Genomic DNA, 15079 nt, shown 5'->3' with positions numbered 1-15079 from the left:
AGGCTGAAACAGCAACTTTTCTGGTTATAGTACGGTATTGGAGACCGATCTAATTCTTACTGCTCACACAAAAACTACCCCTTTTTTTCACTTCTCCAAGGGGGGAAAAGGTAGGAAGATTCAAGGGAGATGCAAACACACTTCTCTAAATAATAATCAATTACTGCATTTGCAATTCATTAATCAATTAAGGGTTGGAAAGTTAGAGGTGGGGAATACTTAGCCAGCCACCCCCATCTAAATGTTTCTTTAATAACAAATGCTTGCTCATATTCTTTGAGATTCCTGTGGCTTATAAAACTCCCGTTGTGCACACTGAGAACAAAGGAAGAAGATCTGCCTCACTGCTGTCTTCAGTCCGATTCATTTTTGGGACTATCCTGGCCGCTTGCCTCTGATCATAAGACTATCCATGTGGCATTCTCTGTGGGGTTCTTGACTGACTGTTTTTGAAAAATTGGCTGCTTGCACCCTAGACTGAAGTTTGCAGTTAATTTCATTGTGGTTGCTTGCCTGTTTTGCCTTGCACATCTAATTAATAAATGGATATTATGATCCTGGAGTATGCACTGCAGTATACCCACTGCTGCCCTTTGCTGATCATTATTTTCTTTTGGAGATCCATAATACTTAATAATAATTAGTGATATTAATAATAATTATCAATAATAATTATTATGGATCTCCAAGAGAAATGACATCACAAGAAATGATAATGACATTACCTTAGAAACCACCGTTCATGAAACATCCGCAAGTTGAGTGGTCTTGTTGATTGGAATACAGTAGCAATCACACCACTTGCAGCCTTAATTATATAGCAGGCAGCTAGACTTGTCCTTTAATACAGCATTTTACATCCTAAGCATGCTGGAATGTTATTTGCTTAATAATTATCAAGTAAGCCACAACTTTGTGGAAGCTCTTGCTTTTAATACTTGGTGACAATCATTTATCCAGGCATTTCCAAGTTTTTGTCCTTCATTAATATGGATGCTAAAATTGGAGTCAACTAAGTATTTATTTATTTTGGATATTTTATCAAATAAATCATCTGACCACTATAGGTTTAACTACAAAGCGCGAATGCTATTAAACAATTAAAGATTATAAGCCAAAAAATAAACTCTTCGTTTTTAATAAGCTTGATGTGTGTGCAGCAACCACACACTATTACAAAGTCACAGTCATAAGAGTGAGGTTAGATGTGAGTTGATCCTCAGCCCACTCACCTGACCACCATAATAAAATTCTTCTGAGTCATTGTCCCCTTCAGAGTCTTCCTCTATGGCATTATGGCACTAAAAGACAAACATAAGTTATTAACTCCCACACAGATCTAATAAATATCAGAGATAAAATGCAGAACATAATTGTTAAACATATTAATAATATATAGAGATTCAATTATTTGCCTTCTTCATTTATTTTGGTACTTTAAGTTATGACTTCAAGTAAATGGTAAGAAATAGAGAATGTTAACATTCAACAGAAATAATAACACCAACTAAAATTCCAAAAGGAAAGTGGAGTTCAAGCTTTTCAGTTAACAGCTGATTAGGATTTTAATCTGAAATATACTGGAAAACCAATACTTCACAATTACTGTACTGTTTGTATGTTGTCAGAGAAAGTAAGACATCAATTCATATGTATATATTAAAAGAAAACAATGTTATAATACACACATTTCGAGGGAGGCTAATAGTTATTGTAAACTGCTCAAAAAAAGCCAATTAAATACCCCAAGAGAGGGTCAGTTTATTTCAGACAGAACAAGTCACAGCATCAGTTCCTCTAGATTTTCAGAGATGACTGTGGGGAAACAGGATCACTCAGTATTTTTTCATAAGACATAAATTATGCCATCTGTCAATTTGGTTCAATAGTTTTATGTGTCCATAACTGTGTTGGTGTTTTATTCGCTAGCCACTCTCTGCAAATCCTGAAGACTGTCTAAATTGACACATTACTCAGGTCTGCTGCTTCTTGTAAGTTCTTGTACATTAGAATTCTTTCCAATGGCACAGCACACAAAGGACATACCACTTGCTACTTTGAACACTACTTTGAACATTATGGGTCTTCTCCAGTGGAACATAGTGTTCTATAATATTTCCGTATAGTAGTATATGTAAGATGAAGAGCTGGTCTCTGCCTGAGAGGTACAGCTTGAACATAACATGGCACATATTTCACAAGGTTCGGAAATATTTACGGCTCAATCGCATCCCATTCTTCCTGCAAGACCATCTTCATGCAAAGCTGTGGTGATGGTAATTAGGTGTGACACTGAGCTCCATGTTTCCCATTTTTTTCAATAGGATTGAGATCTAAAGATTACACTGACCAGGAGAGGTGACAAGAATCTCATGCTCTTTAGGTCAACCAGACATTGCCTTTCTCTTAAGATGTATAACACCTGTACCTCTTTTTACAAACATAATTAGCTCCCCAAAACCCCTTTGTATAGTGAATATTTGTAAAAAAGACCTCTTTCCATTATTTTTTATGGAGAAAAATTACAATCTTTCCAAACTCCCCAAAATGACACTCCTACTATGACTAGTAAAAAAGCATACACTTTTTATTTGAAAAAAGAAACAATAATAACATTCATATTGTCATTTCTGTTTTTAGTAATAAAAAACACTGCTTACCTAAATCATTAATCATACCTAAGTACTGTGCAGTAACCACTTCATTTGCTTTTGTATAATTACACACACTCTCACAAATTTCATTTTCTTAACGCCTTTAGGTTCTATGATAAAGGCTAAACCACAAATATAAAATATACATTTTGTATAATATAAAAATATAAAAAAAACTAAGAGTGCACACAACAGAGAACAACACACTTAGCAAGATGCAGTGAACTGTATCAGATGTCTCTCCTGCCATTCTGTAGGCTCTGTGCTAGCTCTCACCCATACTAGTTAGTACAATGTGATGCGAACACTCAATATCAAACAAGTCATATGACACCTTCCTCTTCACTCTCTACCATTTGACGGATGGTAGAAATTTTTCTTCGTACCGCTTCTTTATAGTTTTGAAGTTGGCTTTTGTTATTTAAAATGTGGGTAACAGTTCACATGCTTTGTAATATTGAATTTTAATAAAAAGTAAATTTGTAAAAAGAGGTATGGGTGTATTCATTTCATTGGGGATTCACAGCCTTCCAGACAGTGATCATATCTGTGTGTCTTACAGAACTACTGTACAGGTCAGTTTTCTCACCTGGGTCCTATCATTCTGCTTCAGTTTGATGGATAGGCAGCTGGTGGCATCATTGCTTATTCTAATTTCTGTGAAAAAAAAAGTGCAAACATGAAAGGAGTAGGTCTCTCATTAAAATTATTTTAAAATCCACTTAATTCATATCCAAAGACCTTTTGATCAATATAAATATGATCTTAGGAGTATTCACTAATACCATTGGTTATTTATTGCTTTAATACCAGATAACAAAAATAAGACAGATTATCGTACACACTTGTTTCAAAAACACCAAGTTTTATAAAAAAATGTATTTTGAAAAACAGTTTACCACTGAGAATCAATGTTACATCACATTTTATTAATTCCCTACAGCCCGCAAGCCAGACAAGCTGCCACCTGGTTATTCCCTAGAAAGAATATATAATTAAACAAGAAACTTCTAAAATAAATTTTACCTTTTAGAAAAAAAAATATCACAATGAACCTTTAGAGTATAACTTTATTGAACATATATCTTTTTACTTGTGTAGACACTCTCTATTTACAATACACTCTAAGAGAAAACATCACAATTACAGAAACTTACAGAGAAGTTTAGCTTTGAAATATTTTTAAACAAAATGTTAACCTAAACATTCTATTTTATTTTACAAGAGTAAACGGTATATATAATGTTAATCTTTGTATTTTTTAAACTAGAATTATTTCCAAGTATATTTTTATGGGTAGTGTAAATACGAATATTTGTAAAACGGCCTTTAAATTTAGCTTTGGCTATAAGAATATAAGACCTGTTCCAAACAAGAGGAGTATGCATCTAACTTATGTTGTTGATGTTATCCAGCTGTTTGAAGTACTTTGCTACACCGACTTTGTCAGGGCCTTTGAGGATTAGATGCATACCGTTAAACCCAACGGCCAGTGTTCGATTCCCACTCAAGGCGCATGTTTCTCTTACAACACAAAAGGTTATTTTTTTAAAGAAAGTAGCAAACATTATGTACATTATATTGACATTTTTTTTATATATCACAATGTGTTCAATAAATATATTGAAAATATAAATGAGCAAATATAAATACTCGCAACAATGGGAGTAAAAAACAGTTCAACTGGTTCAATCCAATTAAAAAATACTGCATCCCAATTCAAGACAAGCCTTTACAACAAGTCTGAAAATGAAACTGTAGCGAATGCAAGTTCTTAGGCTTGTGCCCTCGCCATTCCTCCCCCAGTTTGTCCCTCACCGCATGGTCTTGAATCCGGGTCTCCGGCATCGCTCAACAGGGGTGTTGCCCACTGAGCTGAAGAAAGCCTTCTCTACCCCAGGCAGCCAACATCCCTGTCATGTGCGGGGGAGGGCGGTGACATCTTTGCGCTGCCCCCGACATACAACATGTATGTCGGCCGTTTCGTTACAATATATTACAATCATAATTGAAAATAACAAAACGATATTAAAAATGGCACCGAACTATAATAACGTATCTGATCATTATTAACAATATTAAATTATTAATAACAATACATTTCAAACTGGATGTTGTTCAGGGTCTTTTGTCGCTGTTCTCACGACCTTCGCTTTCTTAAACTTGAGAAAGGATGCTTCAGATGTTAATAACTCTGCCAACAAATGACAGAGCCTTCAAACCAGTTTATTTTAAGTTCACAGCTTTTATTTAAACAATATCTAGTACCTGGTCGCATTTTTAGAAACCATAGTTTGAATAAAGTAGGTCCCATATGTAAGTGAGCTCATAACGTGAGAAGGCATTAGGCTACATTTTTATGCATCAAATGTTCAGAAGTCTCTCAGAAACATAAAAATGTAACATATTGTATGGAACGATAGCTGACTGATTCTTTCAATTATAAAGAAAATCAAAAATAAGAAACAATAACATGTGCCTACCTAAATTAGACATTGCATAACTTTAAAATCCATAAAAACAGGTTTAGTTAAAAACACTTTTTATGCATGAAAAATGGGTGATTTTTCTTCCCCGCGATCAGCTTAGAGTCTTAGTGTAAGCTGTAATTTCTTTTAAACTTTTTAATTAAACATTTTAAACGCTTTAATTTTGTAAATGCAACACGCATTCCATACAGAAAACAATCATGTTTTTCACTGGTGTTAAGCAGATCAGCAGGTTGCTGACAAGATAGTGCACCGCCCACTAACCATAAACACCGTTCTGCAGCTTCTAATTAAAAAAGATAGAAATGTTTCGTCTATACAAATACCACAGACTATTCTCGATTATTTTTTCTGGATATCACACTTAGTTCAATATTTTATTTACATCTAAATATGGAAGTTGTCAGGTGTTAGCATAAACTATTGGTAATCAATATTATAAAAATTTGCAATGTAATAATTTGTTGCACTTCTTTGACATCTTGTAAAAACATTAATTTACAAGACTTTGTTCAAATATACGTTGAATCTGACTATCTGAAAGTAAGTAAAATACAAACTTATAAAGTAAAAAAAATGAAGGTAAAATATAATTTGAAATTAAGACAGGATTCACTTTTTTCTGTCTGTTTCTCTTCCCACTCTCTCTCACCTGCTTTGATTCGGACACAAAAATGGGAGGGAATGTTTCGTGCCAGCCGGCGCATTATCATCTCACACCAGGGGAAAGCGAAAAAAGCTGGTAGTGCTTCTGTCATTTATTTCAGTCTTCATCACTCTGCCCAACCCACCCCCCCATTCAAACGGGTGCGGTGTGTTAACAAACTCTCCTTAACAGAGCCGCTTGTAAAAGCAAGGTGATTTTCTGCTCATTTAAATAAAGCTTTCTTATTTAAACTCCTATTTTTGAGACACAATGCTTCAGATGTCAATACCTCCACCAAAAATGATACAGAACCTTCAAGCCACAGGTATTTTAAACATTGCAATATGTGAAAATTTTGCAACATTTAGATAAATAACATCCAGTACCTGGTTCCATTTTCAAAAACCTTATTTTGAATAAAGCTAATATCATGTGTAAGCGAGTTCATAAATCCAGAATTACTATCTCTAAATCTGCGAAACACCTAACCATATACTGTAAAGCTTTCAGTGCTTTGTTTGTGTATATTCCAATCACAGTGGGGGGAGGGTGTGTGGGGACAGGTTTAGTCTGCAATTGAATTCGAGCTCTGTATTCTTCACACCTGAAGCACTGTTTTCTCTGAAAGCGTTTCTCTTCCCTCTTTAGTTGATCTTTTGAAGCCTACGCATGCGGACGCAGCTCCCTACGTGAATTCTCAATTTTTGACTGAGAAGGCTTTAGAGAACTTTACAACCATTTTTATTTTCTTTGTGATGCAAGTTTGAAGTGCGATGACAAATTAAATCAATTATAAATATGGCGTATACACTGGCGGTTTTATAAATTTTTCACTTAAGCATATGGAGGAGTGTCAGATGTCAAGGAGATGCCCCCCCACAGACAGACTGACAAAGCAATTGGGAAGTTAATTATCCACCCATTGCAAAGGGTGCAACCACAGCAACCACAAATAAATACAAAGTGCAACTTTTTTCTTTTCCTGATCAGAATTGTAACAAACTGTCGTGTTTCACTTCCTTGCGTAACAATCATGACGTTGTCACCCAAAACAAGGTTTGATTTGTTTTTTAAAATTTCAAAATCTTGGCTGGTATGCTTCACAGAGTGCCGTGATCTCGACATGCAGGTGCGAAGTAGAGTTAACAGCTTCAGCTTTAAAAGGTTATTAATAATTTCTTCCGTATCACATTAACATTGGAACGTTCTTACAAGTGTAAAAAGAGGCGATACACAACAAGTCCCCCAGAGCCACACAACATCGTCCGACATTGCTCTTCTTGTGTCTAATTTCCAGGGGGTAATCCCAGTTACCAAAGGGAACAGCGCATCGGTCCTTGATTGTGGTTAAACAGTACATATGATGTCTGGTGGAGTTTCAGCATTCACTTTTCTGTAATCTGTTCAGATGTCTCATCAATGTTTGGTACAAATAAACAGGGGGACTTCACAGACTTCATCTTTGAACTAAACTGCACTCCAGTAAATGTACAGTTTATCACCTTCTGAAACATTTCTAGTTTAGAAGGAATTGCGCGATAAGCACATTGTTTAACAGGGGTGGCATTACCCATGTCTATATCTCTGTACGCCACAGGTGAGTTGGAGTGTTTGTTAAAAAAACAGAGTACCCTCTATTAAATTTAACTACTGTATGATTTCTTTTTCTGTTTCAGCTAAATGAGGGGAGTAAAAAACCTAATCAGTCAGGATCTCAGAGTTTAATTAGCAAGCGCTTTGGTTTAAAATATTTTATGTCAGCATCTAGACTGTACATTTACAAAGTCACTGGCTCAGTTAAAGGTGTAGCACATCTTCAATGTTATGGTACATATAGATAAACTGTTCTCTGATTACTAGCAATTGTAAAAATAACCCTTTTCCCTCCTTCGTTTAACTTAAAGAATTCTGTGAAAAAATCCTTAACAATGAAACCACCAATTATAATCATTTATCCAGATACACACACTCATGCCAGAGCCAATTTTTCCAGAAACAACCTTTCAGGGTAAGTCTTTGGACTGCACCGTACTGTACAGTACAATATATGGGTTGGCTGATTACTGGCTGCTGAAATTTGGATTAAGACAAAATATAGATTCTCCCAATTCGGGTGTAAACCTGAAAGAGACACATCATGTTCACAATAAGCTATAATAGTAAACTATTTTTTAAATATATTTGACTAAGTAAGAAACAAAATGAAAGTAATTCACAGATGGGGCTTTTAACTGCCTGGGTGCAGCGCGCTACATTACAGTCCATTGCCCTGTACCACTATAAGGACACTTATGGTCCATTTGTGATATTTAGCTGCTTAGATACACGATTCCATATTAATATTATCCAGTGGTATTAAATCAGTATAACGTGTATCTTTTTACAATAACAACAAGTGGTGTTCTTACTATGCATTCTAAGAAAAGGATAAAACATTATAACTTTTTATGAAGTACAGTAAATAAGCTTTATAATGTTAAAACAAGCACGTTAAAACCACAACTCACTGTAAGATACCAAGTTAAAGTCTTTATACATAATTAAAATATTTATGACAAAGGTGGAGGGTTGTGTACTTTTGTCCAACTAAGCAATCTTGCTTTTATAAAATATTCCAACTTTTTAAACAGTTAAATGTTTAACATGCTGTGATACACTTAAAATTATTAAAAGTCTAAACAGCATACACCGTAAATTCTGTCATTGGAAAAAAGATTATCCCTCAGCATTGACCGGGATTCGAAACCGGGTGTTTTCTGGCAGCAGCCCAGATGCTGCACATGAGACATTAAGCTTTCCCATCTCTACCTGGTGGTTTTGCAAGGTATTTCACCCTATTTAATAAATATATATGTCATGCTACAATTTCTGGTAACAATACCACAGCCAAGAACAAATGTGGCCAAAAGTATTCAGAAAGAACCTAAAAATGTATATGATATCGCCTGTACCACAAATAAAGGGTCTCATCAGAATGAGATTATTCTACAATGTATAGTTTATACTTACCTGTTGTTATTCTGTGGAAAATGACTGGGATAGGATCTCTTGTAACTAGTACATCGTCATCATTCTCAGAATTAGACACATATGTGTTATCTAAAAAAAAAAAGAAACGTTAGTAAATTGCAAAAGCTTTTCAAAATAAAAATGCATGTGCTCAGAAAATATCAACTTACACATAAAAGAATTAAATACTGTATTGAAAAAATTGAAAAAATAACAATATCTCTTTAGGCTGAGACCTCACCATTTACTTTATGTTTCATCAACTGAATAAAGGTTTAGCCTGTGTATAATATTTGCAATTTATTACATTTTTGAATGTCTGTGAATGGTAAAAAATAAAGTTACAGATGAAAACAACAACTGGACATTTTCAAAATGTGCTAATTACATAAAGATGTCTAGAACAACTTGAAATATACTGTACAAATTTTCAGTAATTTAGGTATTATTGTTAAGTATCATAGACTCTTTGACAGGGAACGTGATAAGATACTGTACATGGGAAGCTAAAGAAAATTATGGTTCACAGTTTGCTGCAGAAAGAGAAGGTGAAGGTAATTTACCCCCTGAAAGGTGGAAGATGAAGGGATAGATCTCCAGCTGTGACCAAGACAGCCAAAATACTGGACTCCATCTGAGCTAAAGAAATTAGCCTTCATTTTAAACACATCCCAGGTTTTGTATTTTCCTAGACATTTTCTTAAGATTGGATTTATTTTTCCTCTAGGGATTTTGAATAGTATCTCCTTTAGCGAAAAGAAAAATAGTACTCATCATTATGTCTGAAATATATGTTTTTTAACTTTCATTAGCAAATTATTTAAAGCAAACAAACATTTGAGCTTAATAAGCTACTGTTTGTATTATTTGAAACTGGCATCTGCATACAAAGACAGGTGTGTCTAAAGACTAGACACTTGAGAGTTCTGGAAAAGGGTGTTATAGCTTTTCAGGTCTTCTTTTTTCTGAATAATCTCACAACAGCAGCTTTATGGGACATATTAAATAATTACTCATTTTAAATAATACATATACATTCTCCACATTCTTTCATTAACAGTAATATTATTTGGAAATCTTCCTTTTTTGTAGAATTTTAACTTTTATTTCTGAGAAATACTAAACCAGAAGAACAAAAAACAAACCATGTGCCTTCCACACATAGTTTTGAAAACATCTGAAGAGCCATAAATTACATTTTTCTCTGACTTGAGGACTTTGCTCAGCAGAGTGATGTACCAAATACTGAATCAATAATTATGTTGTGATATGTGTATGTGTGCATTTCATGAAGAGCACATTATCTTGATTTAATAAAAACAAAATTTGTTTGGAACACCAGCTGTCCACTGCTTCTCTTTGAGAGCATCTGAGGGACCGTGTTCCATCGACGACATCCAAATCACTGGGCTGTCTGGCTTTTTTTGATTCTCGTTCTCTCAGCCTGAAACAATTTCTGTGCAGCAGCAGCCTGGATTAAACTCAAGTTCTTACAATCCCTGCAGCTACATACACTTTGAACAGTAATGAGGCAAAATAACTTTGTTCTGACAAAAAAATAATTTGAATAGAGCTGCAAAGTCAAAGCCTAGCACGAAAGGAAACCTGGCACAGCACAGAGTTCTCAGGGCATAAGATGCCAACACATACAAACTTTGTAGAACAAATACCTGAGCTGTGAAATAATCTTTATCAAATAATACTTCAGCATTGCCTTGGTTGTTTCCATGTTTAAATGTTTATTTTCTTTCAAATATGCAAATACTTTTTGTTGTTTGTAATTCAGTATTGTGTTGAAGGTTTGTTTTTTTTTACTTTTTTAACTTGAGAGGAGCTGATAAAGAAACAGAACCTTCTTTACCAAGAACAGAGAAGCAAAAAAGTATCCAAGACAATTTACCCTACAACAACACAGGCCAATTTCCCAGAAACCAAATTGTCTTCCAATATGTTTTTGGACTAGAAGAGGGAACAGGAGCAGCTGGAAGAAACCTGAGCAAATATACAAACTCCACACAGATACTGTAGCACCCCAGATATGGAATTGAACCCAGGGCCCCAGCCCTGTGAGGCAGCAATGCACTGTACTACCATGCTGCCCATTAAATGGAGAACATTCTTTAAAAAAAACAATTGCAAGAACAATTCGAAAGAGGAAATACAGCATGTGACCAACATGGTTAAACCACAGGCCACTGCAACAGACTTTTTTCAGTAAAATAAGACGAGTGATCAGATATTAGTATGAAGAGTAACACAGGCATGAAAATAAAACATTATTGAGTTTTATCTTTGAAATCCACCTGCTTAAAAAAAATCGGTGAACACCCACTTAATCATCTAGTACAAGAATAACTAAAAACGTGTTATATTTGGACATTTATCTTTTAGCATCTTTGCTTATTTAATCTTACTTCGTATTCATTTAGTGAAATTCAGAAGTTAAAACAAAAAAAGGCAGGTTAAAACTAACAAATGGCATTTTCTCTCAGTTCCAGAAAATGTGTTTAGGTGAATGGTCTAAACACCACATTAACAAATACAAACACTTGACAGAACAGAATGGTTTAAACGCTTATGTCTGCATTAATCTGTCAGTACTATACTAGACTACAGGTCAGGGAGATAAATAAATTGAATTTCACTATTGGAATAATAGTTCTAAGAATTAATTACAATACAGGCAAGACACACTTTCAAACAAATTGCTGCTTTCATGCTCTACATTAGTGGAAAAAAAAAGTTTAAATAAGGCTAATTTTCCAGTGTACTGGGGGTGGGTTGGTGTACAACAACAATTTATGCAATCTCATTATCCACCTAATAGAAAAGGGGAATGTACTGAATTTCCTCTTTTTAGAAAGGTTACAAAGGCCCATCTAGCTTGTATGTTAGTTAGTAGCTGAATGATCCAAGGAACTCATTCAGCCATTTCTTAAAAGAAGCCAGGGTATTGGCTTCAAGAACATGGCTGGATAGTTGTTTGTTCCATACTCCCACAACCCTTTGAATAAAAAAGTACCCTCTATTCTGTTATCAATGTGCTTCCATAGTTATCACTAGTTTCATTTTTGTAATCCAAGCAGAAGAAGAAAAAGGAAACATTTAAGTTTAACTTAGAAACTTTTCACATCTTTTCACTTACGACTTTTTATGTACAAGCACTTGCATTTGGGCAACTAATTTTACTCTTTAAAAAAATACTTTGTTTTCAATTTCACAAAATACCTGTAATGGAGCATTGCATTATCGCAAAATTTTTGACAACCTTTCCCATCTATAAAAGACCAAAGCACCTTCCATGACACTTTATTTCCTGTGTTTTGTATAGCAATATGTTAATTCCCAATCTACCTCAAAACACAACACTCAGGTAAATTCTGCCTAACCTTTTTTCCTTTTTACACAACTGGTTTTGTGTGCTTGACAACAATATCACTTTTGAAGCGAAAGACAGAACAACAATAATTATTGTTATTGCTATTGGTATAGACCATGACCTTAAACACTACTAATCTGAAACCATAAATCACTCAAGGTGGGACAAAAAGCAAACAAACATTCTTTTATCAAGGTGGTAGGAATATTTATATTGCTGTTAAGAGCTTAAACAAACACCAGAACATCAGGTGCTGTTAATAACAGTTATTGACGGTATTCTCCCTAGCAGTAATGAATTCCCTTACACTACCACCAGCAGCTATATCACCCTGCAACTCACAACTGGCAACCCATTGAAACCAAGCAGGTGTGAGCCTGGCCAGTAACTGGATGGGAGACCTCCTGGGAAAGCTAAGGTTGCTGCGGGAAGAGGTGTTAGTGGGGCCAGCAGGGGGTGCTCACCCTGTGGTTTGTGTGGGTCCTAATGCCCCAGTATAGCGATGGGGACACTGTACTATAAAAAGGCGTCATCCTTTGGATGAGACATAAGACCGAGGTCCTGACTTTCTGTGGTCATTAAAAATCCCAAGGTATTTCTCGAAAAGGGTAGGGGTGGCCAAATTTCCAATTGGACTTTACCAATCATGACCTCCTAATAATCCCCATCTATGAATTGGCTTCATTACTCTGTTTCTCCTCCCCACTGATAGCCGATGTGTGGTGAGTGTTCTGGTGCACTATGGCTGCCGTCACATCATCCAGGTGGATGCTGAATATTGGTGGTGGTGGAGGGGGGTCCCAATTACCTGTAAAGCCCTTTGAGTGGAGTGTCCAGAAAAGCACTATATAAGTTTAAGGCATTATTATTACTATCCTGATTCCTTATAATAACCAAGTAATTCTTTGGTGAATACTGATTTTGTACTGATAACAAACTATAGGTCAATGTCCTTTTTTAAAATGTCTTTGCAGACACAAACTGCTAAACCTTGCAGTACTAAAAGTAGATACAATATGTATTTTTCATTTTTAGCAGTATATCTATGTACTAATGCACTAGAAAGCAAAAAATTAGAGACACAAAATTACTGAATTTGAAAGAAAAACAATACACTAAGACACGGGAAAAAAACACAACACACAGTACTGCTTACCTGGATAATCTTCAGATACGTGCACTGAGTAGGACACCCTAAAGAAATAAAAGGTCAGTTACTGAATGGTAATAATATTTGATCATTTTTAGCATAATAAAAAAAAACATTTACATGTGTCACAAGTGTTCATATGTAAAAAGTATTAAAATACTGTATATTGCCACTATGGTATGACTGATAGTAATTGAAATGGTATTATTAAATAAAGTCATTAAATTGGAATAGCTACTACCATTGTGTCTGATTATAAACACAATGAATTAAACACTACTAATATGGCTTAAAATAGTGCAAAGTGTTAAATCACAGATACAAATATAAACATTCATTAATGATGTAGACGATCTGCATCTTATAATCTATCATGTAATTCTTACGGAAGAGTATAATATATGCTGTGTTTATTCATGAAGTTCTTGTATAACAAAAAAAACTTTTCTGATATAGTTGTAAACAAGGCAAAAAACATCTAAAAGTAAATGCAGAAAACTGTTTTAAAGGGATAAATCTGAAAGTGGAATTTCGACTTGTACTCTCCAAATGTAATCCCGTAATGATGACCTATGTAAGACAAATCTTTATTCAAAACAAAAATCTTCAGGTGCAAACAAGTCTGGTTTAATCCATTTAAACTGCATTTCTGTAGTAATTTATAAATAAGAGTTACTTTGCAGAAAACATTAATTCAGTTTAATACAAGAACAAAACTTTAAAGTTAAAAATTAAAGATGATCCAGTTATTAAGGCTTTAAAGAAACTTCCATACAATACAGAAGCAATTTTGGAAAAATAAAATATGGGTTAAATGTTAGTAGCAAGCAAAGTATGTATACTTGTTAATACAAAAATCATGGTGCACCAACAATATCCTGAATACTGAAGCAAAGCATTGTTACAGTTACATGTCTATTAGCATTACAGTACATGTAATTGTTATGTGTCAACTCACAAGTGACCAGAAAGACATCTGCCTCTTTCTGAAATTGATGAGTGACACTATGTTCAACCACACACAGTTAGAAAGTTTATAGTAATAGCAGTAGTCACAAATGGCCAGAATGATATGGTCAGTAGGAACAGAAGCAGTCTGCAGTACTGTCTGTTTTGAAATGCTGACAACCCAGTGCAGATGCAAAAAATATTGCAGCAACTTCTGAGGTGCAAATCTGAAGCAGATCTGGGAGCTGATGATGTTTACCATGTGACAATTCAGTCAGCGAAGCACTTCTCAATAAAAAGGAGTTTGAACTTCGACAAAATGACAGCCAAGCAGCATTCTCGCTTTGTGCAAGATTTCCATTTCTCCATACTGTAATTTTAAGTTCACTTAAATGATAACCACAAAGTTTATTGACCAGTCTTTGAACAGGAGCAGAATGCGACACAGGTCGCATATTGACAACAGGACAAAATGACAGTCAGACAGTCATCCTGATTTGCACAGGAAAACTTCATCTTGCCACATTTCCACAGAGTGTTTATTGATTGTTTAACTCCAACCTCACATTTACTTCTGATCATCTAAAAGCATCAAATATCTAACAGATTTCCAGTGATCAATGCATTGCATTCCCATTGTACTTATCACCCTTTGGTGTTAGACACATGCTTACTTATGAATTGGATGAATTGCTTATTTTCAGTCTTCTGCACATCCCTTCTCCAATCCACTCCTTCCTGCACAACCATCAAGCTTTCACTGCTAGTAGCCTTGCCTTGCCACTTGCCTAGCTCTACTACTAT

General features: G+C 34.9%; 1 protein-coding gene across 1 annotated transcript in view; it reads right to left on the bottom strand.

Annotated features, from left to right (window-relative positions):
- Positions 1-15079, bottom strand: part of parp8 (poly (ADP-ribose) polymerase family, member 8) — a 101717-nt gene that overhangs the window by 51801 nt on the left and 34837 nt on the right. Inside the window, exons 3-6 of the mRNA XM_088910887.1 lie at positions 13334-13371; positions 8799-8888; positions 3244-3311; positions 1233-1301 (exon numbers count right to left, since the gene is read on the bottom strand). Coding sequence (XP_088767013.1) covers positions 1233-1301; positions 3244-3311; positions 8799-8888; positions 13334-13371 — 265 coding nt within the window. The remainder of the gene's footprint in view (positions 1-1232; positions 1302-3243; positions 3312-8798; positions 8889-13333; positions 13372-15079) is intronic.

This window comes from Atractosteus spatula, chromosome 3, assembly GCF_055471065.1.
Source record: "Atractosteus spatula isolate fAtrSpa1 chromosome 3, fAtrSpa1.hap1, whole genome shotgun sequence".
Taxonomy (NCBI): Eukaryota; Metazoa; Chordata; class Actinopteri; order Semionotiformes; family Lepisosteidae; genus Atractosteus; species Atractosteus spatula.
The sequence above is the reverse complement of the archived record's forward strand: the minus strand, read 5'-3'. Positions and strand labels throughout refer to the sequence as shown.